General features: G+C 48.7%; 1 protein-coding gene across 1 annotated transcript in view; it reads left to right on the top strand.

Annotated features, from left to right (window-relative positions):
- LOC137433382 (voltage-dependent T-type calcium channel subunit alpha-1H-like) overlaps nucleotides 1–25,637 on the top strand; it is a gene marked incomplete at its 3' end in the record, with an annotated part of 532,188 nt that overhangs the window by 476,563 nt on the left and 29,988 nt on the right. Inside the window, exons 23-25 of the mRNA XM_068125712.2 lie at nucleotides 4,086–4,211; nucleotides 10,395–10,484; nucleotides 17,226–17,418. Of these exons, the coding sequence (XP_067981813.2) occupies nucleotides 4,086–4,211; nucleotides 10,395–10,484; nucleotides 17,226–17,418 (409 nt within the window). The remainder of the gene's footprint in view (nucleotides 1–4,085; nucleotides 4,212–10,394; nucleotides 10,485–17,225; nucleotides 17,419–25,637) is intronic.

Raw genomic sequence — 25,637 nt, forward strand, 5'->3', positions numbered from 1 at the left:
CACCGTCGGTTTACAAGCCACGTTTCCTGTAGAGGGTGTATCTGTGGTTCTCGGGAATGATTTGGCCGGGGGTCAAGTTTATGGTAACCTGAGGGTTGATAAAGAGCCCAGCAGGGAAAATAACACCACACCAGCTCGGGATGGTGACAAAAGTGCCAAGTTATTTGTAGGGGGACTGAACTTCAAAACAGAGGAAGAAGTTCTGACCTCTGTCTTCAACAGATATGGGCCGCTGGTGGAAGTGCGGTTGGTAAGAGACTGGGAAACGCAACAGTCAAGAGGGTTCGGCTTTGTCACGTTTGCCAGCACAAAAGACGCCAGAGAGGCAGAGAAGAATTGGAATGGCAAGGATTTGGAGGGTCGGACCATAACAGTAGGGAAGGCATTTCGTAGGCGTCGAGAGGTCTACAGGAGAGGACAACTGGGCGGTAGTTTTGGTGGTGGCCGCAGTCAATATTATTATGGAGGCTCCCTGAGTTACGGCCGCTCCCGAAGGAAGAATTGGCAAAGTAGTGGCCGAGAAGAAGACCGGTATTCAGGGGACTACAGGGACCAGTGGTCCCACCCTAATTATTAGGGACGTTCTGAGAAGTTGAAGCACTGAAGGCGGCGGAGCCGCCGAGCCAAGATTCCTACACGAATTAACCGTGAACGCCGTTCCTAAAGGCGTCCATGTAGTGAACTTTCCTGCACGGACTAACCGTGAACTCCACGTTCCTCAAGGCGCCCATGTAGAGAACTTTCCTGCACGGACTAACCGTGAACTCCACGTTCCTCAAGGCGCCCATGTAGAGAACTTTCCTGCACGGACTAACCGTGAACTCCGCGTTCCTAAAGGCATCCATGTAGTGAATACTCGGCTTGGCCTCCCGGAAAAGTGCTATCGAGTGGCTTAACTGGCTTTATTTTTAAGTGATAACTGTGCCCGGGGGGAACTGATAATGTGGGGGGGGTTGAGTTATCTGGTTTGTTTCTCCAAATGGGCCGGCAAAGAAAGTTTTCGCTGAGTTCAAACTTTCTTTCTTGAAGGGGGGGAGTGTTACATATTTAGGTGAATGTATGTAAATTACCATTCAGGTTGCTTATCCGTGTGTATTATATTAAGGGTTGTTGTGATGGGAGGGTCAGGAGCCCTTCGGAACCAGTGGCCGGAAACGGAAGTGGCCGGAAACGGAAGAAGAAAAGACACGAGGAGAGAAAAGGACGGTGCTTCTTCTTCCTCGCCCCGCGACGACGAGAAGGTGGAATCGACCTTACGCTGCGCGGAAAACGCGCCGTTGCGAAACGTGTGCGGAGAGGAGTTACCTGGGCGGTAAATACCTTTGGACACGTCCAGTCACTGTGAGTTCGTGCACGAAACCAAGCGTCCGGGACAGTTTGCCCCGTCTACAAAGACGCGTACGGGTCCGCACGTTGGGCCTCGCTCGCGTCGGAAGCCGCGCTGGGTTTTTGCCCATCTACAAGGACGCGTAAGAGTCGCACTTGGGGCCTCGCGCACGTTGGACGCCGCGCTGGGTTTGCCCCGTGGCTTGGCAAGGAGGTGCGCTGCAGCCGCGGCCCCTGTCCGAGACGGCACGTTTAGAGCACGTCCGCCCGGGGCTCGTTCAACCGCCCGTGTGCGGAGAGGAGAGACATTGACCACGGAGGGAGTCAGGAGTGGGGCTCACGTGAGGAATGTATAAGATTAAGATGGCCATCTTAGAGTTTGTGTAGATGAGTTCACATGGTTGTAATATTGATTGTGCATTGTTGATGGTTGTTGATTGCTCAGTGAATATATTATTGATTATTCCGGATCCTTGGTGTGGGGGTTTCTTCTTGACCGGAATTCATATTGATTGCGTTACGAAAGCGTATAAACCATATATCTTTCTGGCGGGGTCCCTCCCACGGTCCGGGGGTCACCAAGACCAGGTAGTTACCGGGAGGACCACGTAACACTAGGTAGAAATACAATACATGATGGTATACATATGCACATCATTGTGTTACTACCGGCACCGAAGTTTAGTAGTACCTGTCTGTTTGTTACTTGCCGGAAAACATTCCGGCAAGTATGTTGATCGGTTGGTTTGTCTGTCTGTCTGTTTGTCTGTCTGTGCGCAGCACTACGTCTACACCGTTGCACGTAGAATCGCCAAACTTTACACACATATTTGTCTTGGCCTGGAATAGACTGTGCCCAATTGATGACGTCATCAGTCACATGGTTCGGCCGCCATCTTGGAAAAAAACAAAAAAACTTTGCACCTCTATATCTCCAAAAGTGCTGAATAGAAAAAAATTGAGACATGGCTCATTGAAAAGAACTCTCCATCGGGAATAAAATATGTTAATGATGATGTCATACATGATGTCCATATACCATCATGTCCATTATGACGTCATAATTCGACAAGCACAAAACTTCATCCGATCAAGATGAAATTTCTTGAGCATAATCTAGGAATAAATTAGTTTAGATAATGATGACAAAATAGATGATAGTAAACAAATAATGATGACATCATCGGTCACGTGGTTCGGCCGCCATATTTGTCCAAAATGGCCGATAAAAAAAAAGTATATTCCGGCAAGTCCTCGGTCTCTGACCGATTTTTCATCTGTCTGTTTGTCTGTCTGTCTGTCTGTGCGCAGCACTATGTCTACACCATTGCACGTAGAATCGCCAAACTTTACACACATATTTGTCTTGCCCTGGAATAGACTGTGCCCAATTGTATCTCTCTCGGCCCAAGGCCTCCATTATGACGTCATCTTACTATAATTCACCAAATGTCCATCCGTCTGTCTGTCTGTTCATTCGAAGGTACCGTAAAAACTGCTGAACCGAACGCAACGATATTTTGGGTGGGTAATCCTAGGATCTCCAGGAGTAAAATAGGCTATTTAGTTTTCCCAATTTCAGCTTTGGTCTCCAGCATTCTCAGGTTTGGACTCCCGCATAACATTCGCATTCGCATAACGTTCATTGTGACGATGTTTTCATTATGACGATGTTGTTTTCCCGGGTGCCGCACAAACGGCTGCACCGATCGCTGCACGGCTGCACCGATCGAACTCGGTGACCTCGGACAAAGACCTTTTATAAGGACATGGGTTGAATCCCGGCTTGAGAGAATTCTAACCCATTTCAACTGAAGGAAACACGTATCGGGAGTACATACGACATAGTGATTGTGAACACGATTTATCGATCACGATTCACGATCACGATCATCACAATCATAGTGTATCGATCACTGTGGGACATTTGGTGAATTATAGTAAGATACTGTTTAGATTTTGATGATTTGCGTGTGATATGATTTAACGGATGTTTATATGAATCGTTTAAAATAAAAAAAGCCTTCAATTTCTGATATTTTACCTTTTCATTTGGGCCTCCCAATTGAAGCCCCGCCCGTAGGGCGGGTATCATTGCTAGTAATTTGATAATTCGACAAGTACAAAACTTCATCCAATCAAGATGCAATTTCTTGAGCGACATCACGGCATAAACTGGTGGAGAAAAAAACATAATGATGACGTCATCAGTCATGTGGTTCGGCCGCCATCTTGGAAAAACCGAAAAATTTGCACCTCAATATCTCCGAAAGTGCTGAATAGAAAAAATTGAGACATGGCTCATTGTAAAGAACTCTCCATGGGGAATAAAATATGTTAATGATGATATCATAGGTGCCTCCATTATGATGTCATAATTCGACAAATACAAAACTGCATCCGATCAAGATGAAATTTATTGAGCATAATCTAGGAATAAATTAGTTTAGAAAAAAATAATGATGACGTCATCGGTCACGTGGTTCGGCCGCCATATTTGCTTTAACACAAAAGCCTTAAAAACCACAAAAAATATATCCTGGCGAGGTTTGCGATCTCTGATTGCTCTTTCTTTTGTATCTAATCATTCTAACGCATTGCTCTGCCTGCCTTAATCAAAAGTGAAGATCAAATTTGAATTCAGCACACTCAGCATTAACATAGAGCATATGCACCAATCATATTTCATGGACATTATGATGTAATGCATCGTGTTTGTTCTCATTTTAATTTGGTTTGCTCTTCTTGCCCTGTAACAGCTGTTCAAAGGGAAGTTTTATCACTGTGATGGCGTGGACATACGTAACATCACAAACAAGTCAGACTGCCTACAGGCCAGATACAAATGGGTCAAACACAAATACAACTTTGACAACTTAGGACAGGTGAGTTTTGCCTCTCATAAGGTAGTTTTGCCATTAACACATTTGAGATAATGTTCAGATAGTTTACCACTCATCATTTGTCTCACCCCAAAGGGGTTGTGAGACAATTGCAATGTGTGTGTGTGTGTGTGTGTGTGTGTGTGTGTGTGTGTGTGTGTGTGTGTGTGTGTGTTTCTGTTTCTGTTTCCACGCCTATATATTTTCCCTTTTAAAATGTTTCCCTACACCTGCTTGTTTGATCTATGCAAAACCTTAAACATAGGAGGGACTCCGGATGGAGAATATTTTACTGATAACTCTGATGTCATAGGTCACATGGTATGGCAGCCATATTAGATTAAAGGGAAAGTTTTGGACAGCATATTCTCCAAAACCACCCAACAAAAAAAATTGAAACTTAGAATATGTCATCAACTTTGCATGAGGTATACAGGGTGATAAATATGACATTGTAGCGGCTGCCGCTGGGGTTACACAATCGCCTTGCACCTATCAAGGACGCGGAGCGATCACCAGGCCGGGCTCGTCCAGGACGCCCGGGCAGGCCCGCGCTCGACTTGCCAGGCCTCGGTCGGGACGCCCGGGCAGGCTCGCCCTCAACTTGCCAGGCCGCAGCCGGGACGCGGGGCCACGCCCCCTGGCGCCAGGCCTGGGCAAACCCCCTGGCGGAATAGATATATATTGCTGACCGTAAAACGTTTTTCCCAGAGTGCCTGAGTGTTTGATTCGAATAAAGCAGCTCAGATGAATTCAAGCTTTTTGTCGCGTCCATTCTTTCGATCGACGTGGGAGCCACAGCTCCTTCATTGGTGACCTACCGACATGGACACGGCAGTGACGCTTAAACTGCCTACCTTCTGGGAGGCTCACGCGGCTGTTTGGTTCGCTCAGGCGGACTCTCAGTTCGCCCTGCGAGGCATCACCGCGGACGACACCCGCTTCCACCATGTTGTGGCGGCGCTTGGTTCCGCCACCGCGGCCCGCGCCTTGAGCCTCCTCGAGCACCCGCCGGCTGCTGACAAATACGGCGCGATTAAGAAGCTTCTACTCGATGCTTTCGCCCTCCCAGCGGCGGAACGCGCACGGCGCCTGCTCGATTTGCCCGAGCTCGGCGACACGCGCCCTTCCGAGCGAATGGACTACATGCTTTCGCTGCTCGGCGAGCACTCTCCGGCATTCCTGTTCCGGGAGCTGTTCCTCCGTCAGCTGCCTAACCCGGTACGCCTCGCCCTGGCAAGCACGACGATCACAGATCCCCGGGCCCTTGCCAGAGAAGCCGACAAAATCTCCGCCGCGGGACAGCGCATCGCAGCGGCGACATGGGACCCGCCGCCGCCTGATGCACCATCCATGGCGCCCGAGCACCCGGCGCGTTCGACGGCCGAACTGCCGACGCAATTGGCGGCCGCTATACCGAGCCGACCACGTCCAGCACGACGTCCGAAGCCTCCACCCGACCAAGCGTGGTGTTCCTATCATGCCAGGTTCGGACAGAAGGCCCGGACATGCCGACCCCCGTGCACCTTCGGCGGGTCGGGAAACGGCCAGGCCGGCGTTCATTACCTGCCATGAGCGCCGGCCACAGTCACACGGGCAACTTACTGTTCATCACGGACAAAGCGTCCGGACGGCGCTTCCTGTGCGACACCGGCGCCCAACTGAGCGTCATGCCCGCCTCTGACCAGGACAGGCAATCCGCGGTTTGCGGCCCCTCCTTGGTTGCGGCCAACGGATCGACTATCCGCACCTTCGGCCCGCGCAACGTCACCCTCTGCTTCGGCGGCCAACGCTTTGCTTGGACGTTTGTAACCGCCAACGTGCCCATGGCTCTGCTAGGCGCCGACTTCCTCTGCGCACACGGACTGCTGGTGGACGTCCAACGGCGTCGTTTAATCAACGCTGAAACCTTCAGCTCCCTGGTATGCACATTAAGCAGCTCCGCGCCGACCGAGCTGGCATGCACCGTCCCGGCGGCGAACGAGTTTGCTCGCCTGCTCGCGGAGTTCCCGGCCCTCACGCGGCCGACGTTTTCGGCCGTCGCAGTACGGCATGGGATCGAGCACCACATACCAACCACGGGCCCGCCGGTCTACGCCAGGGCCCGCCGCCTCGACCCAGCCAAGCTTGCCGTTGCGAAGGCCGAATTCGACGCGTTGGAGCACCTCGGCATCGTGCGGCGCTCCGATAGCGCGTGGGCCTCGCCACTGCACATCGTGCCAAAGCCGGGGGGTGGATGGCGCCCGTGTGGCGACTACCGCCGTCTTAATGACGCTACAACACCCGACAGGTACCCGATCCCGCATATCCAAGACTTCTCCGCCCGTCTGGCGGGACGGGTCATTTTTTCGAAAATTGATCTCATACGGGGATATCACCAGGTACCTGTCAGGGCGGCCGACGTCCCTAAAACGGCAGTCATCACGCCGTTCGGCTTATTCGAGTTCTTGCGGATGCCGTTTGGTCTCAAGAACGCGGCTCAGGCGTTCCAGCGCTTGATGGACGGCGTGCTGCGTGACCTGCCGTTCCTTTTCGTTTACCTGGACGACATCCTCGTCGCCAGCACGTCCCGGGCCGAGCACCTCCTCCACCTCCGAACACTGTTCGGGCGCCTCAGCGAGCACGGCCTCATCGTCAACCCGGCCAAATGCCACTTCGGCACGACGGCCGTTGATTTTTTGGGCCACCACATCACCAAGAACGGGGCTGTGCCGCTGCCAACCAAGGTCGAGGCCATCACCACTTTCCCGCGTCCCCGCACCATAAAGGCCCTGCAGGAATTCCTGGGAATGGTGAATTTTTATCACCGCTTCGTGCCCCGCGCTGCTCAACTCATGCGGCCCCTCTACGAAGCCCTCCGGGGCAAGCCGGCCAAGCACGACATCGCCTGGTCCGCAGCAATGGATGCGGCCTTCCAAAGCTCAAAGCGGGCCCTCGCCGACGCAACACTGCTCGCTCACCCGGTGCTCAACGCTCCCATCGCCCTCACCACGGATGCCTCTGACTACGCGGTGGGCGCCGTACATGAGCAATGGGTGAACGGGGTTTGGCAGCCACTCGCTTTTTTCAGCCGGCAGCTCCGGCCGAACGAGCTCAAATACAGCACGTTTGACCGGGAGCTCCTCGGTCTACACCTGGCCGTCCGCCATTTCCGCCACCTCCTGGAGGGCCGACCTTTCACGGCGTTCGTCGACCACAAGCCGTTGGTTTACGCAATGGCCAAGGTCACGGAGCCATGGTCGGCCCGCCAACAGCGCCACCTCTCCGCCGTGTCGGAGTTTACCACGGACATCCGGCACGTCGCCGGCAAAAACAACGCCGTGGCCGACTGTCTTTCCCGGGCCAGCGCGAACGCGGTCCACCTGGGCGTGGATTTTGCGCTTATGGCGGCGGACCAAACCACCGACACCACGGTGCAAGCCCTCCGGGCGGCGGACACGGGCCTCCGCCTGGCCGACATCCCCTGCGCGGACACTGTCCTGCTCTGCGACGTCTCCCAAGGCCGGCCTCGCCCCATCGTGCCCGTCACCTGGCAACGCCGCATCTTCGCCTCCCTCCACGGCCTTTCCCACCCGGGCCGGAAAGCTTCCCAGAAGCTGGTGTCGGCGCGTTTCGTCTGGCACGGCCTTCGTCGGGACGTCCGCGATTGGACCAGCGCCTGCACCGCCTGCCAACGGGCCAAGGTCCACCGACACACCCAGGCCCCGCTGGCACCTTTCACCGTGCCCGAACGACGTTTCGACCACGTCAACGTGGATCTGGTGGGCCCCCTTCCCCCATCACGAGGGTTCACACACCTGCTCACCATGGTGGACAGGACCACCAGGTGGCCGGAGGCCGTTCCCCTCGTCTCCACCACCACCGCCGACGTGGCGCAGGCCTTCATCGCCACCTGGGTCGCCCGCTTCGGCGCACCGGCGGACATCTCGTCAGACCGCGGACCACAGTTCACCTCCGAGCTGTGGGGCGCGGTCGCCCGCAACCTGGGGGTCAAGCTCCACCGTACTACGGCCTACCACCCCCAAGCAAATGGGTTGTGCGAGCGATTCCACCGCTCCATGAAGGCCGCGCTCATGGCCGGCCTTCAAGACGGCGGTTGGGCCGACCGGCTGCCGTGGGTCCTTTTGGGCCTTCGCACGGCCCCCAAGGAGGACCTCCAGGCATCCACCGCCGAGCTGGTCTATGGCCAGGTGCTACGCGTCCCGGGCGAATTCGTGCCCGACGCTACCAGCCCCTGGTCCGCAGCTCGCCAGCGCTCGGACCTCCAGGAGGCCGCCCGACGGTTTGCCCCCGTGCCGACATCCCACCACGGTGACCCCCAGTCCTACGTCCCCCCAGCACTCCGCACCGCGGAGTATGTTTTTGTGCGTCACGACGCACATCGGCGGCCACTCCAGCCGCCGTACGACGGGCCCTTCCGGGTGCTGCGACGGGACGACAAGTCGTTCGTCATCGACATCGGCGGCAGGTCAGACCGGATTGCAGTGGACCGCCTCAAGCCGGCGCACGTGGACGTCGACCACCCACCACGGGTGGCCCTCCCGCCGCGGCGAGGCCGCCCCCCGTCCACGGTGCCCCCCACTCGACCGCCCACCACCTCACCGGACCCCCTCCCACGACCCGCCAGGGGTCGCTTCGGCCGGGTCATCAGGACCCCCCTCAAGTTGACCCTGCCGGTGCAAGTCGATTCTGGGGGGACGTGTGTAGCGGCTGCCGCTGGGGTTACACAATCGCCTTGCACCTATCAAGGACGCGGAGCGATCACCAGGCCGGGCTCGTCCAGGACGCCCGGGCAGGCCCGCGCTCGACTTGCCAGGCCTCGGTCGGGACGCCCGGGCAGGCTCGCCCTCAACTTGCCAGGCCGCAGCCGGGACGCGGGGCCACGCCCCCTGGCGCCAGGCCTGGGCAAACCCCCTGGCGGAATAGATATATATTGCTGACCGTAAAACGTTTTTCCCAGAGTGCCTGAGTGTTTGATTCGAATAAAGCAGCTCAGATGAATTCAAGCTTTTTGTCGCGTCCATTCTTTCGATCGACGTGGGAGCCACAGCTCCTTCAACATAATCTGTGAAATGGTATTCCCACCATAATTCATTGAATTGAAATCCTTCTCCGAAAAAATCTGAAACTTCATATATCTGATCTACGACCCAATGTGAGTGAAGAATTAAATTTATGATGTTGTAACGATGATAATAAACTATGTGACATGATATGGTGCATGCATGATATGGGTATATGGGTCATAATAGTAGTGGGCCATAATAGTAGCGTGTTCTGTTTGTGAGGGTACTTTTGTTCAGAATGAATGTACGAGGTGAGACTATGCGCTCTACAAGTGTCGTTCCAGTTGTGTTTGTTATTATTATTGGAAAAAGAAGCAAAGCATTATCCCACTCTTATACCTTTATCTTTTACACATTTCCATATATGTCAGACTATATGAGGGCTATAAGATTACCAAACTGCACAGGCATGCAAAGGAGCGGCAAATGCATGAAAGAATAAGGGGTGGAAGGCCCAAGAGGGTGGAGGAGGAGGGAGTGAGAGAACTAAAGTGTGACGTGCATGGTATAGGAAATAATATTAAAACCCTACTTATACACAGACAGGAGAAGCTTATACAAAGACACTAAGATTCAGCATGTGCAGAAAGAACCGTCCAACTATTAAATACAAATAAAGAGGTGGGGTGGGATTTTGACCTCCTTCTCCTTCACCCTACCTCATCCCCACTGCCTTTTCTCACTTTTCCAGTGCTTTCCCTTTTTGTGTCCTACTTTTACCTCTTCTCAACAATATTTTTTGCCCTCTTCTTGAAATCTCCCTCCCCTCTCCCCTCCATTTTCTCTCTTCCTCTTTCTCTTTTAACTTTACATTTTACCTCCACCACCGAAGGTGGGCAGAAGTTATGTTTTCCCTTTTAAAATGTTTATACACTGTACACTTGGCAGTTTAATATGACAAAGTGTCTTATCTCAGACCATGTAATGTGTGTCGCCTTACTATATTACAATAAATATATCTTCAAAGGTCCTTAATCCAATATTTTTTTCGTTTGATTAATTATGATGATGGTACAGTTCTTAGCGGACATATTTTTCACATTCCAGTTTGTAATCCGATTGTTTTATGAACAAACCAAGCCAACTGGCCAACACACGTCGTATTCACCTCTCATTGCAGGCGCTGATGGCCCTCTTTGTCCTGTCATCTAAGGATGGATGGGTGAACATCATGTACACTGGGCTTGATGCTGTCGCAGTGGACCAACAGGTGCTACACTAAAGTCACATGGTGCTGGTGTTATTCAGGCAATAACTCATTCATTCTTGTATTGTCAAAACTTGATGTGATTACATTTAAGCGAGCTCACAATTTCCAGAGGTAATCAACATTTAATCCTAGTTAGCAGTTTTATTTCTGCCAATTGTGGGGCTTCTAATCGGTTTATACAGTCCAGCAGAGCTGTAGGGCTTTCAGGAGTTAGGTATGGAAAGTGGATTATTGCATATTTTGCTTACATTTTCAAAGTTAGTTTAATGGCAGGTGAAGAACGTGTGTGTGTGTGTGTGTGTGTGTGTGTGTGTGTGTGTGTGTGTGTGTGTGTGTGTGTGTGTGTGTGTGTGTGTGTAAATAAATATATAAATTATCCAACAGGCATTCGTTTTAAATTCTCCACTATTTGTGCTGTTCTTCCAGCTCCTTTAAAATGCACATATGTCTTCTAACAAAGAGTGCTGTTTCTTTCAAAAAAGAGAAAATGGAAAATGGAATCCGTTTTTTTTATGGCAAGAAGCATATTATGTATTTTGCTATTTCTCTGTGAAGTACTACATAAGTACCACAAAAAACTACCTATATTTGTTTTTAAATTCAAACACGTTCCCACAGTCTGACCAGTTGACCACTTTTGCACAAAGGAGAGAGATAATAATAATAATAATCTCAGCCTAAGGAAAATGTGGACCTCAAGAAATATGGGCAAAATATGGACCCACAGGTGAAAAAGTATTGTGACAGATGTCGTGTCCAAGGCATCCATAAAAAGTCTTCAGATGCTGTCCGCAACACTCACTTCTGGCCAGATCCTCGCGCCCAGTGTCGGTTTACCGTACCTGTGAGATGACTGCCACAGATGGGGAACCATGCCGACAGGCACATAACAGATGTTAATTGGCCAAGTGAGCCAACATTACTCGCCGTACCCTATGTCTATCAGGGACCAATTTAGCCCTGGAACAATGGCCCTCAGGCACACTATGTCATGATCAAAGCAGGACAAGACAAGTCAAGACAGTTTCAAGCTTGTTTTCAGGAAAGTATTTACAATGGCAGGCCAGAAAGTATTTCTAAAGGCAGGCAAGCAAGTATTTATAACACGTATAACATTCCCATACCACTATGTGACATACCCGCCGGCCTCAGAACCTTAACAGTGACTTAACACTTGTATGCTTATATGTAAGAAGTGAGAGATGGGGGAGGGTTAGAAGAGGGAGAGGAAAGAAAGAAACATATGGGATCTGTGTGTGCTCCAACACACCAGGTACGACGCCGTTGAGTTGCCACCGCCCAATGATCTGGCCTAATGGTCCCTGTGTTGACCTCCTCGCTCCTCCCTCCCGAGTTCCTTCCTCTGCTCTGCTTGCACTCCTACCGTGCGCCCGTGGGTACGGATAGCTGCGTGTGTTCTGCTTGCACTCCCTCTAAGTGCCCGATGGTACGGGTGGCTGCATGCAATGGTATGTAGCAGTTCGCGGCTGGAGATGGGCTAACTGCAAGGTGAACTGAGGTGAAGGGCTGCGATATGGCCAGGCAACGAGGTAAGGCAACTAGGTAGAAATGAAGAGGTGTGAAGCGAAAGGTGCATGTATGTGTAGAGATGAGAAAGATGTGAAATGTAATTGAAAAGCACTGAAGGAGTGAGCAAGGTGAAGCAAAATGAGCGAGTTGTAGCATAGCGAGCAGACAATAGGAAAGGAAGAGAAAGACCATGCGAGATGCCAAAGAGAGAGAAACCAAAACCACCGTTTAGAGGCCATTTTCCCCGCAAAGCGGGGGTTGGCCTTTTTCGGGGACCGTGGTTGTTGTTGTTTTTTGGTCCCCTTTTTGAAGCAATGTTTTACGGCCGGATGACCTTCCTGCCGCCAACCCTGTTTGTCGCCTTTTTACGACACACAGGGAATTACCAGTGAACTGGTACTCAATCAGCCGACCTCGGAAGGATGACAGGCTGAGTCAACCCCCCTGGCGTTAATTCAGCGATCGATCGGGATTCGAACCCAGGATCCTTCGATCCTAAGCTGGCACCCTAGCCGCTAGCCCAACACCAGGGTCTAAAAGAGAGCGGTAAGATACCGCCGCCACGCGCAGGACACCTCTACGCGTGGGAACGACGTTCCCACTGGCCTAGCGCTACTACGTTTAGGCCAGGCAAAGGCACTCCCCGCAGGCACCGTGCTACGACGCAATCAACGGGTTCCGAAGGCAGCAATATGGGCAATCAAGCATAATTTTTATGAGTCCAGCTCTAACTCTTCCCTGAAAAGGGTAGCTTGATCAATTTAGTGTTCCCCAGACACTCTATTCCATACCTCGCTCAATAAAGCGAAACACCCTGCATGAGTTTCTTTGTTGTGTTGGATATTCATAGCCCTTTTTCTTCCCGCCATCCGCCCCTCCCTGTGGGCCCACCTCCTGCTGTTCTACCTAGTAACAGTTTGTCATTGGCTGACTCACCAAGCTTTCTGGGAAAGGGGAGGTCCTACTTTCCTGTCATTTTGAGATGATTGATCGCTTTCTGGCGCGCACACACGAGTTTATCACCTGGGGCTGTTGTGGCGGGTCTGTGTGAGGCATGTAGTTGTTGCGCATGAAATGGGTCGGGTCAAGAATGTAGAAAGAAAAACAACATGTAATTAAACTGACTAACATTTGCAATGCATATATATCCACATTAATACGATATATTTCTTCCGATATATTTCGATATATTTCGATAATACGATATTAATATGATATATTTCATTAATACGATATATTTATCCAACGGAAGGAAATCTCATTTCCTTTCACAAAGCCCGAAACAAGTGTGTGTCCACCCTCAGGAGAGCCAGGAAACAATATCTCACCATTCTCAAGACCGAACTCTCTTATCTGTCTCCCTCTTCCAAATCCTGGTGGCGTCTGGTCAAATCTGTTTCTGGTGTTTGTTCCCCCTCCATCCCCTCCCTCACCTCAAACGGCTTAACGGCTGACTCCGCACGTGAAAAAGCTGAATGCCTCAACTCTGTGTTTGCCTCTAAATCTTGTGTCCCAAACCCATCCCTCTCTGTACCCACCGTACCCAGTCGTACCCAGCTGTTCCTGGACTCTGTGTCCTTTCCTCCTGACAAGGTGGAAAAGTTTCTGTCAACCCTCGACTCTGATTCTGCAACTGGTCCTGACGGCATCAGCCCACGGGTCCTAAAATCATGTTCTTCTGCTCTTTCACTCCCTCTTTCTGTTCTCTTCACCCTCTCTTTTGCTCAAGGTCATCTGCCATCTGCTTGGAAATCAGCCAACATCACCGCTTTGCACAAAAAAGGTGCAAAAACAGATCCCAGCAACTACAGACCAATCAGCCTTCTCCCAATTATCAGCAAAGTCATGGAATCCATCATTGCTTCAGATATTAAATCTTTCCTCTTCTCCAATGGCTTGATCTCTGATCATCAATTTGGTTTCAGACCTGGTCACTCTACTCTGGACATGCTGCTTCTGCTTTCTCAACAATGGATGGAGGTCCTCAACGCCAAACAGGAAATTAGAGCAGTCTCCCTTGACATTTCACGTGCCTTCGATACGGTCTGGCACCCTGCTCTGCTCTCCAAACTCTCCTCCTTTGGTATCCATGGAAATCTCCACGCATGGCTGGCGGACTTCCTCTCTGGTCGTAGTCAACGTGTGGCCCTGAATGGGTTTCTCTCATCTCCTCTTCCTGTTCAGGCTGGAGTTCCCCAAGGTAGTGTTCTGGGCCCTGTGCTTTTTCTGGTCTTCATCAATGATCTCTCTGACTCTCTTGAAAATCCTCTCTATCTCTTTGCTGACGACTCTACTCTCTGTCGCTCCATTCCTCATCCCTCAGATCGGCAGTCTGCAGCCTCCTCACTCTCTGCAGACCTGGACAAAATCACAGACTGGTCAAACAAGTGGAACATGTCTTTCAATCCTGACAAATCTCACACTCTTACAATGTCTCTCCGAAAGGACCGACTGGACAACCCTCCCATCTACTTTCTCAACAATCCTCTCCAAGAAGTTCTGTCGCTCAAGCTTTTGGGTCTCACTATCTGCCATGATCTTTCTTGGGAAAACCACATTTCCAAGCTGGCCTCCAAAGCCAGTCGCCGACTGGGCATCCTCCGTCGTGCGAAGTCCTTCCTTGGCACACCTGAGCTCCTCACCACATACAAGGCTTTCATCCGCAGCTCAATGGAATACTGTTCCCCCCTCTGGGCTGGTGCTCCTGCCTCACACCTTGCTCGGCTTCACGCTGTTGAGGCCAAAGCTTTCAGAATCATTGGAATCTCCTGCGATGTAGTCAACGCCGAGGGCCTTTCACTAACTCACCGCAGGCAGGTTGGTGGTCTTTCTGTCTTCTACCGACTCCTCTCCGGCCTTGCTCCCCCAGCTCTCTCTGTGCTCTGTCCCCCCAATATTCCTTCAGGTCGCACAAGATCTGCCTGCAACCCTCTTATGGTTAAACTGCCAAAGTCTAGGCTCTCTGCTCACCTTCACTCTTTCATTCCCCTTTTCTCCCGCCTCTGGAACAAACTCCCCCACTCCCTTCAATCCCACTCCTCCCTCCAGGTCTTTAAAACAGCTGTTCACCACCATCTCTTATCGTCCCCCATCGAAAACCTTGATCTTTTCTACCCCCGGTAATTCACCCCAGAGTCCTTGCAGTGTTCATATGTTTTAATCCTCTCCCACCTCCCCCCAAGTCCTCCCGATGTCCCTGCTCTCAAATGTTGTGTTTGTGTCCTTCCCCCTCTTCCCCCTCTCTTTTGTGTCCTTCCCCCTCTCTCCCCATCTTGTCTGCCGCTCCCCTTGTTTTTTCTGTTTTGTGTGTCGGTTTGTCTTTTTGTGTGATTAATGTTAGCTCTTTCACGAGCCTCGATCTTGTATACAAAAAAAAAAAAAAAAAAAAAAAAAAAAAAATCTTAATTGCTAAACAGAATACTAAGGGATAACTAGATTTCGTCTATGTGGATGCGCTTTGTCCTCCCTGGGGGCACACAACCAGGATACCTTTGATTGCTTTCATGATATTTAATTTTTTGGTTCTACTAAATCGAGGGTGTGAGCTTGCAAGTTGATAAGACACTGGCAAATACAGGCCACCTTGCCCACGGAAGGTTGCAATTAGGACATTTCTTTAGGGATGTGCATATTAGCTCACTGGATCCCATCCACATTAATATATTTTATTTCCTTCTGGTGCCATAAATGCTTAAAAAAGGTCTTTGCACAAAGAAAAAGATTATGTACTTCAAAGGCGGTTAGGGCAGTCAGGCGGTTAGGGTTAGGCAGTTAGGGTGCCGGCTTGGGATCCGAGGATCCTGGGTTCGAATCCTGGTCGATCGCTGAATTAACGCCAGGGGGGTTGACTCAGCCTGTCATCCTTCCGAGGTCGGCAAATTGAGTACCAGCTTGCTGGGATGAATGATCCCAGTGTGTACCCCGATTTAGAATAGGTACACCGTATCCCTGTGCATCAAAAGAGCGTGACCAAGGGTTGGCGTCAGGAAGGGCATCCGGCCATAAAAACATTGCCTCAAACAGGGAATCATGATTGTCATGGGGCCCGCAAGGCTAACCCCCGCTCCAGCAGGGAAAATGACATTATTTAAAAAACAAAAAAAAGGCACTCTTTGTACCCTAAAATAAAATGCCAAAGAGCTGAAGGTAAACATTAAATACTTTCACTTCAATTTTATTCTTTAACACAGATGGACATCCCAGCACTTAAAAATAAACTTATCTTTGTCCCTAAAGAGTTGTTTTGAAATCTTTCCAGTTTTTGTTCTTGCCTGGAAAGCTACGGGCATGTCGGAGACTGAATTCCTTTCCCTTAATTGGGGTAATGGAACACAAAGTGCCTGGTGGGAAAAACGTCTGGCAGATGTAGCTTATCACCTCTAAACTTTGTCCTCCTGGAAGATCAGTTCGCTGCATCATGTCCCAGTATGTGATGGCACACCAGCTGTCCACCTCGCCCACAGAACTCGTCCGTGACATTTTATTCGGATTTCACACCATTTCTGCCCATCCACAGGCTAAGATACATCAGAATATGTCGGGAAATTATCGTCACCTAAAATCATCAATTTTCATCCAATTGACCTGAAATTTAAATTTACTATTTCAGTTTTGTCATCAAATTTTCAGCAAAACTTTATTATGGGAATATGGAGAAGGCAAATTAATAATTTGGTCAAAAGGTCAAAGGTCAGCGTCTCATAGAATTGTCAATCTTCATCTGATTGAACTGAAAATTTAAGAATTTGCATATTGGGTCACTGAATTGGTTCACCAATTAAAAGCTAGAAGCTGATTGTTGTTTTTTTTAGATCAAAAGGTCAAAGGTCAAGGTTGCATAAAATCACCAATTTTCACCCGATTTGACCTGAAATTTTAAAAGAATCTGCATATTGTGTCACTGAATTGATTCCCCAATCAAAAGCTACATGGCGATTGTTTTTTGGTTTTTTTTAGATCAAAAGGACTTCCCTGGATTATGGACTTCTACTAAATCTTAGCGTTCACATGCTCCCAAAAAATGTTTGTTCAGTGTGAGTTTTCAAGCTTTTATTTCGCAAAATTCGATCATTGCTATTTCACTAATGTGAAAATATGTGATTATCTGAAAAATCAAAAAATCAAGTTTTCTTAATTAACTGCCTTTGTATTTTCAGGAGGGTGAATTTCAAGTAAATTGGCATCGACTAAATTATTTTTTATCCCCTACAGCCAGTCATCAACTACAACCCGTGGATGCTACTGTACTTCATATCCTTCTTGCTTCTCGTCAGTTTCTTTGTGCTCAATATGTTCGTGGGCGTTGTGGTGGAGAATTTTCATAAATGCCGACAAAACCAGGAAGAAGAAGAGGCACAAATGAGAGAGGAACGTCGCCAACGGCGTATTGAAAAGAAACGACGCCGTGAGTTTCCTTAAACTATGGTGTTTATATCTATTTCTTCAGTAATGTCTTAACCGATTGGTTGAGCCAACAAAAAACTTCTGGGCAATGATATGAAAGTTTACAAAGGAAACAGTGGAGGTTGTTTCTGTATGAAGAGAATATCATGGTTTTGATGGCTTTCTTTGCCCATGATGCTTCAGCAATCAAAATATCTCAAAAAATCTAAAAATAATCAAAAACAACCTCCATTGTACACGTGAAATAAATAATACAGTTAAAATGCATTTAACTTAAGAAGGAGACCGACGTGTGTCGAGTACACACTTGCCTCATATTAGATCGAATAGACATGCTCCAATGCTCCATGTCCTATTTTTGGTTGGTTAGAAATTCGTTTTAAGTGGAATTCTTAAAATTCTTTACGTGCAAAAGAACACATATGTCAAAGTGGAAATTTATTTTATTTTATAATTTTTTACAAAGTAATTAAAAATGAAACACAGAAATATCTAACACGTAAGTATTCAATCCCCCAAGTCAATACTTCGTAGGAGCGCCTTTGGCAGCGATTGCAGCTTTGAGTCTTCTTGGGGATGTCTGTATCAGGTTTGCACATCTGGATTTGGGGAGTTTCTCCCATTCTTTCTTACAGATTTGCTCAAGCTCTGTCAAGTTGGATGGGGAGCATCGGTGAGCAGCAATCTTCAAGTCTTTCCACAGATTCTCAATGGGATTCAAGTCTGGGCTTTGGCTGGGCCACTGAAGGACTTTCACATTCCTGTTCTGAAGCCATTGCAGTCTTGATTTGGCTGTATGCTTGGGGTCATTGTCCTGTTGGAACGTAAATATTTGCCGCAATTTAAGGTAGTTTGCACTCTGAAGTAGGATCTCATCAAGGATTTGCCCGTATTTGGCTCCATTCATTGTTCCCTCTATCCTCCCAGTCCTGGCCACTGAAAAACATCCCCATAGCATGATGCTACCACCACCATTCTTCACGGTAGGGATGGTGTTAGATGGGTGATGAGCTGTGCTCGGTTTCTGCCAAATGTAGCACTTTGCATTCAGGCTAAAGAGATCAATTTTCATCTCGTTTTCATCTCATCAGATTTCATCATGGAATCTTTTGCCTCATGCTCTCAGCGTCTTTCAAGTGCCTCTTTGCAAACTCCAGGCATGCTGTCATGTGCCTTTTTTGAGGAGTGGCTTCCGTCTGGCCACTCTAATTGAGCCTAGATGGAGACTGTTTTTCTTCCGGCAGGTTCTCACATATCAGCCAAAGAACTCTATAGTTCTGTGAGAGTGGTCATTGGGTTTTTGGTCACCTCCCTGACCAAGGTCCTCTTGCCCGGTTACTCTAGGACCGCGGTTTCCAACCTGGGGGCCATGGCCCCCTGGGGGGACATGGTGTATTTCTCGGGGGTCCATGGGGTAATTTGAACCAAAAATTTTCTGGGGGGCATGCCCACAGACCCTCTAGCCTGCTTACACATGCTCCGCCGCTCGACCCTCGCGAAAGGGAGGGGGGTGCTGGGGATGTGTTTTGGGAGCCAAGGGGGCCATAACACAAAAAAGAGTGGGATCCCCTGCTCCAGGAAGAGTCTGTGTTTTTGGACGGCCAGCTCTAGGAAGAGTCTGGGTAGTTCCATATTTTTCCCATTTCCTAATGATGGAGCTCACTATGGTCTTGGTAACTTTCGACACTCTAGAAATTGTTTTATACCCTTCCTCAGATGTACTGTATGCATCCTCACAATTCTATCTCGGAGTTGAATGGGACAGTTCCTTTGACTTCATGGTGGGGTTTCTGCTCTGACATGCACTGTCAGCAATGGGGCCTTGAATAGAAAGGTGTTTTCCTTTCTAAATCTTGTGCTATCAATTGAGTTGGCCACAGGTAGACTCCAATCAAGTTGTAGAGACATCTATCTCAAAGATTATCAAAGGAAATTGGATGCACCTGAGCTCAATTTGGAGTGTCATAACAACATAGCAAAGCGGTTGAATACTAAGTATTGTAACAGTGAAGTCAAATTTGTTATTATTAGTCCGGCAGATATGTGAAGAATTGTGGTAGAATTGTGCCTTTGATGATACAAGCATGAAACTTGGCACACAGTTAGGGCATACCCTTACAGTGAAATTTGGATGTAGGGGCATTCCAGATTTCTCCTTGGCCCAAAATGGCGGCCATTTTACAAAATGGCGGCTAAGAAGGACATATTTACCTATTATTTCAGACTTGTCATTTGTGCTGCTATTGAAACACAATGTAATGAGCATATTATAAATTGTCATGTACATGCTATGCAATACCTTCATACTGGGTTCAAAATTGGAATCTACGGTGGCCTATAAGGGGCAGAACAAATGGTTTACCATTGCAATAGACAGGACTGGTCTAGCGGTTTAATTATTTAACTTTGCATGACTATCTGATTTCTCCTGGGTGTAATTTTGGTTCAATACCTTTATATGAACAACTTTGATGTAGCTTTATGAACTTTCCTATCATAGACTAGGTGACTATAAGGAACAATGCAAGGCTAGTGAAAAGTTACGAAAGCGAATTACTATATTTATGATAATAATGTATGTATTTCTTTTTCAGATGATAACTCGACTGCACTGCACCTTCGCTCATTGACTGTAGTAGCTACCTAGATTTGGTTCCCAATTTGTATATTGATTGGATGGTGGTGGTGGATAATGCTTAATTGACAATGGCCAACAAAAATTTCAAGCTATTAGACCCCCAAAGCCCTAGTACATCTGGAACAAACATGCCTTATCTGACAGATTGGAAGAAGTGTGTGTTATGTCAGGAGGTCACCGATGAGGCCCTTGCCTGTCCAGTTGATTCCAAGCGAACCACAGGGTCCGGATACCAAACTCTTGCAGATTATCTCCTCACCTTCAGCCAGATGGGCTGCCTGCCAAAATCTCTAGAACTGTCCCGCCTGGACGATGGTGAAGGTATCCAGTCAACCTTCCAGAGCCACAAGGCTAAGTGGCATGATTCATGCAGACTGAAATACAACAAAACTGAACTGCATCGGGCACAAAAAAGAGAAACGTCTAGTGAAGAAACCGCAAGTGTCTCAAGAAAGTACACCCGTCACAGAGTACATGTAGACCACACACAGCCACAGCCTGAAAAGTGTTTCTTTTGTGACAAACCAGCGGGTACTAATTCTCTGCGAAAAGCTTCCACCTTCGACCTCGATAAACATGTCAGGACAGCTGCCCTGAAACTAGGAGATCAGGCACTTCTTGCTAAACTGAGTGCAGGTGACCTTATAGCACAAGATGCACAGTACCACGTGAAGTGTCTGGTGTCACTTTATAACAAAGCAAGGGCCACAAGCACAACACTGAATGAACAAGATGATATCAATCACGGTATAGCACTTGGAGAGCTAGTGTCCTACATCGATGATGCCCGCACAGATGCTCTTGTGACACCAGTGTTCAAGCTGGTAGACCTAGCAAGACTATACACCACCAGGCTGGAACAGCTTGGAACAGTCTTGACCAGGCGTGTCCACTCCACCAAACTCAAAGATCGAATCATGACATATTTTCCAGACCTAGAGGAGCACATGTCCGGTCGAGATATTCTGCTTGCTTTCAACCAGGATGTTGGCTCAGCCCTTCAGAAGGCATGTGATCACGACACTGACAGTGATGGAGTTTGTCTTGCTAGAGCCGCAAATATAGTTCGTAGAGACATGTTGAAAATGAACTCAACATTTAGTGGTTCATTTGAAGCCCACTGCCAAGAACATTCGGTACCTAATTCGCTTGTATCACTAGTTTCTATGATCTTGAATGGTCCTAACATCCAAGAGCAGTCAAGCCACTCGTCGGTATCAACACCTACTCTCACAATCTCACAACTCCTTATGTTCAACAGTTACTCACGCCGCAGAGAGAGTAGCAGTACTACCACGTCCACGAGGCACAGTCACAATCGGGAGACTCCCCTGCCTGTGTACCTGGGCACCCTTATCCACACAAAGACTCGAAAAAGAGACCTGGTTGATACTATGTTCAACCTGGGTCTCTCGATCTCCTATGACAGGGTGCTTAGCATCTCCACGGACTTGGGGAACAGAATCTGCCGTTTCTTCCAAAATGAGGGTACAGTTTGCCCCCCTGAGCTAAAAAGTGACCTCTTCACAACTGGGGCAGTGGATAACATTGATCATAACCCCAGTTCAACAAGTGCCCACGGCTCCTTCCATGGCACTGGCATTTCACTTTTCCAGCACCCAAATAGCGATAGCCGTGGAGTTCAACGGGTAAACCCAGATGACACATCAACAACAGATGCACACCTGCCACAGTCATACACCATCGTACCTCCTGTTGTTCTGGGTAAATGTGACCCACCTGTACCCAAGCTAGCGGGTCCCAACAAAAGCAACTGCCAACTCATCCCTGAAGCAATGCAGATTGAGTACAGGTAACTGATTATTGTGTTTGAACTGTGGACAGTTATATGTGTACCTAAATAACCAAGACTTGTTAACTTGTGTGGACTTGTTTGTTCTTAATTGTGTTCATTATCTTGCATTTTGACAGGTGGCTGGAGCAGATGGAGAAGACAGTGCTATCTGACGCACCACTTAAGGGAGACGAGACAGTATCATGGGCTGGATACCATGCCAGCAAGCAGTCTATTCCAGAAGAACCAGAGTGTAGTGTGGCCTTAACTTCATTGCTGCCTCTTTTCTATGACCAGGCAAAATCTGTGGCAATGATTCGTCACTCCATGGATTAGTCCATGGGCCCGGACCCGAAATTTCACTAATTGGTACCACCCGAGGTGGCAAGTTCTAGTAATGATTTTTGGAAAGGTGCATGTATGTGGGATACATGCTGATGTGATAGCAATTCTGAACTGGTAGCTTAGTGGTAGTTATCAGCTATTTTATACCCGCACCCGGTGAAAGGCGTTCGACGGTTCGGATTGATTTAGTCCATGTGTGAAATTTTGGGTACGGGCCCATGGACTAATTGGGCATATTAATCAGAAAGTACTGAGACAACGTAGATCCCAAAATTATCGCTTTATGTCTTATTTTAAACATACAATCTTCACATAGTGTAATTTTGGAATACAACAGCTACTATAATACACGTACGTGATTGTTATGGAAATTGTCACATAAACATGTCACAACATGAAAAGGTCACAACACATATTAATCAAACGGTTTTCTGAATCAAGGGAAAGAAAGTCCAGAGGCTGTACTGAGCTCATCTGCTGAGCCCATCTCAAGTACATGTATGCCACAATAGCTATAAACAGTACTAGTACTCAAATGTTATACAAAATGGTTGGAAATCACATACTAACAGAACTAACAGACTGTAGGCTATGTACCCGGTATGGTCAGGTAGTGCTTCACATAAAGATGAAATGACACAACACATTATCAAAATGTCTACATGTCTACATGTATTCTGAGGGTGTTTCCAGGGAAAGCACGTCCTGTGCTCTTCAGAATAATACTGAGTATGTCAATGTACCAAACTAGCGATATCATAGTCAGTCATCGAACTGCTCGTCTTCATCGGAGTCTCCGAGTTCGAAGGATTCTTCATCTTCCTGTTGTTTCTGGTTACTGCAGGTTTGTAGCTTGCACATGTCTGTGCATGACAGTCCATTGGTCAGGCATGTGCATTTTGGCAATTTGCAAGAACGCACACACTTGCAAGCTAAGAGTTCCAAGACCACATCTGGTGCTGGTGGTGAACGCATCCAGTGGATGGCGAGCTTGCCATCTTCATCCACTTTGTGGATGTGCTTTCTTTCCACGGGATGTCTTTGTGGTGACATTGGCGAATGTCTTCAGGCTTTGCTTGGACATCTTGTCGTGGAATTTGACAGATGGTTGATCCTCATCTAACCTTGTCTTCTTGAATGTCTGGTACGCTTCTTCTCCTATTTCAAGCGCCTTCAGAAGGTCCCTGGCCACGTCGGGTGGAGCCATGGTGCCAGTGGACAGACCAATCAGGTCAGTGTTGTCAGGGAACATTGGATTCAGCCAGTTGTTTTCCATGAGATCTATGAGGGACTTGACAGCAGTTTCGTCTTTCCTGATCCTTGGAGCATGTATATCTGGATGAGACAGTTTGGAACTGCCCTGACCTATCATGTCCCTCAGTGCTCTCAGATACATGGTCCTGTACTCAGCTGTCAGGTAGTACTTGCTCACAGCCCCTGGTTTCAAGCTGAACCCCTTTGTCCCTCCTGCCGTCTGGGTGTCTTTGTTAACTGTCTCTTCGGTCGTTTGGTCGACAGGGATTCTTCCGAAGGGGTTGTTGGGACCGAGTTGAACTGAGAATCCCCCTCGCATGAACTCAGCATACACGTCTGGGTGTGTGGTGGGCAGCTGGGACATCTGGGCATAGTAGTATGGGAGGTAGCGTGCATAATTCAGCCTGTCATATGCGAAGCACCATGGGATCATTGCACGAATTGATGCCAGGTGTAGCACCCAGTCTCCCTCTCTTGATGCTCGAATGAGACCCAGCAAGATCTCGACAATGTCCAGATACGACATCCAGAATGCTGAGAGGCTGCCGTTTCCACCTCTGAGGAACTCGAGGTATATTCCAAACAGTTCCATGATGCGTGCGCATGAGCGGTCACCGAGGACCTGCTTCAGGGATGCCTGTGAGATATCTTTGCAGAGGCTGTCAATGATCCTCAGTGTCTCATCCATGTGGACCACATCGTTGGCGTGAGTGGCTTCCAGCCACGAGAGGAAACCCTTCCAGGCCAGTCGAGTGAGTGCCTCATAGACATTCTTGTGTAGGTGGACTGCCCTGTTGTACTTGCGGCCATCCATGACACCATTAATGGAACCTTCTGCGATCACACCAGACTCGATGCAGAGATCTCGCAATCCAGCATCTTGAAATCGCTTCCCTATTATTCCCATCAGTGTGCAGATGGTGTGGAATACTCCGAGCCTGGTGATGGTGTTTTGGAACTTGTCAGGGTGTTTCCATATAATCTCCACAGCCTTTGCATACAGTGCCTGGTCAAAGACACAGACAATCTTTGTCAGGTCCAAGGAGTGCATGATGTTCAGTGACTGGTTTAGCACTTCATTGACAGTCGACATTTGTGTCGCTGGAGCATTAATGGTAGGCAGGTAGCCTACATTGTCTGGAATGACTGTCACGTCATCTCGAGTCCGGATGTTGAAGCCTGTCCAGCTGCTGATTGATTGCTCTTCTTGTTGCGACATGCGTGCCATGACCCAGACAAGATTCTTCTCTTTGGCGAGCTGAGTCTCAGCTGCAGTGTCAGCATCTGCACTTTTGCTCTGTGGTGGTCCCACTCGTTGTCCAGCGTTGTATGCTGGTAGCATTGGTGGTGGTGCATCAATACTTCTCTGCTTTGTTTTTCCTACAGTCAGCATGGTTCTGGTGGACACTGGGGTGATTGGCTTTGCTTGTACGGCAATCCCATTCACTCTGTGAGATGTTCCTTCTCCACTGGTGGTCTCTTCCAGACGGTCGATATTATCCCAGGCTAAGGTTGTGAATATGCCAGGATGGATGTTACCTGGGAGGGCAACATCACTCCCTGATAGCGAGAGCTTTTGGAGACACAGAGCAGTGTCGATCTCTTCCATCTGAGAATAGGACACACTATGGCCGAGTCGGTTGAGGATGTGTATCAACTCTACATTCCCGGTCAGTGACTTGATAGCGAATGGCAGAACGATGTGCTTCGGGGGCTTTATCAGTCCACGTGTTACAGCATATACCATGTCATAGCCGAGTGAACACAGAAGCCGCTGGACTCTTTGAGATGCATGATCAGGGTCATTGGAACCTGTAAGTAGATAGCACAGGAAGACCATGACCGACTCTGGAATGGTAGTGTCCTCTGCTTCTGGTTTGACTTCCGGTGGCCAGGCTTGAGGGGCATCTTGGTTCTTGATGTCGGCTCTCATTTTCAGGGCTGCTTTGGAGACCACATCTTCAGCATGGAGGCCTTTCTGAGTATGCAGCTCTGCTTGTAGCGATTGGTATTGTTTGGCAAGTTCGTATATGGACAGGTTGTCTGGAAACAGGAGGAGTTTCCCTTTTCCCTCAGAGAAGATGTGCAGGGAGTCTGCAAACTCGCTTTCCAGTTTCCGTCGTATGTGTTTCTTGGTTGATTCCCTTACATGGGCAATACCAAGAGAGTTCATTGAAGCCACCAGTCT

The sequence above is a fragment of the Myxine glutinosa genome, chromosome 10 (genome assembly GCF_964187855.1).
Source record: "Myxine glutinosa chromosome 10, kmMyxGlut1.1, whole genome shotgun sequence".
NCBI lineage: Eukaryota > Metazoa > Chordata > Myxini > Myxiniformes > Myxinidae > Myxine > Myxine glutinosa.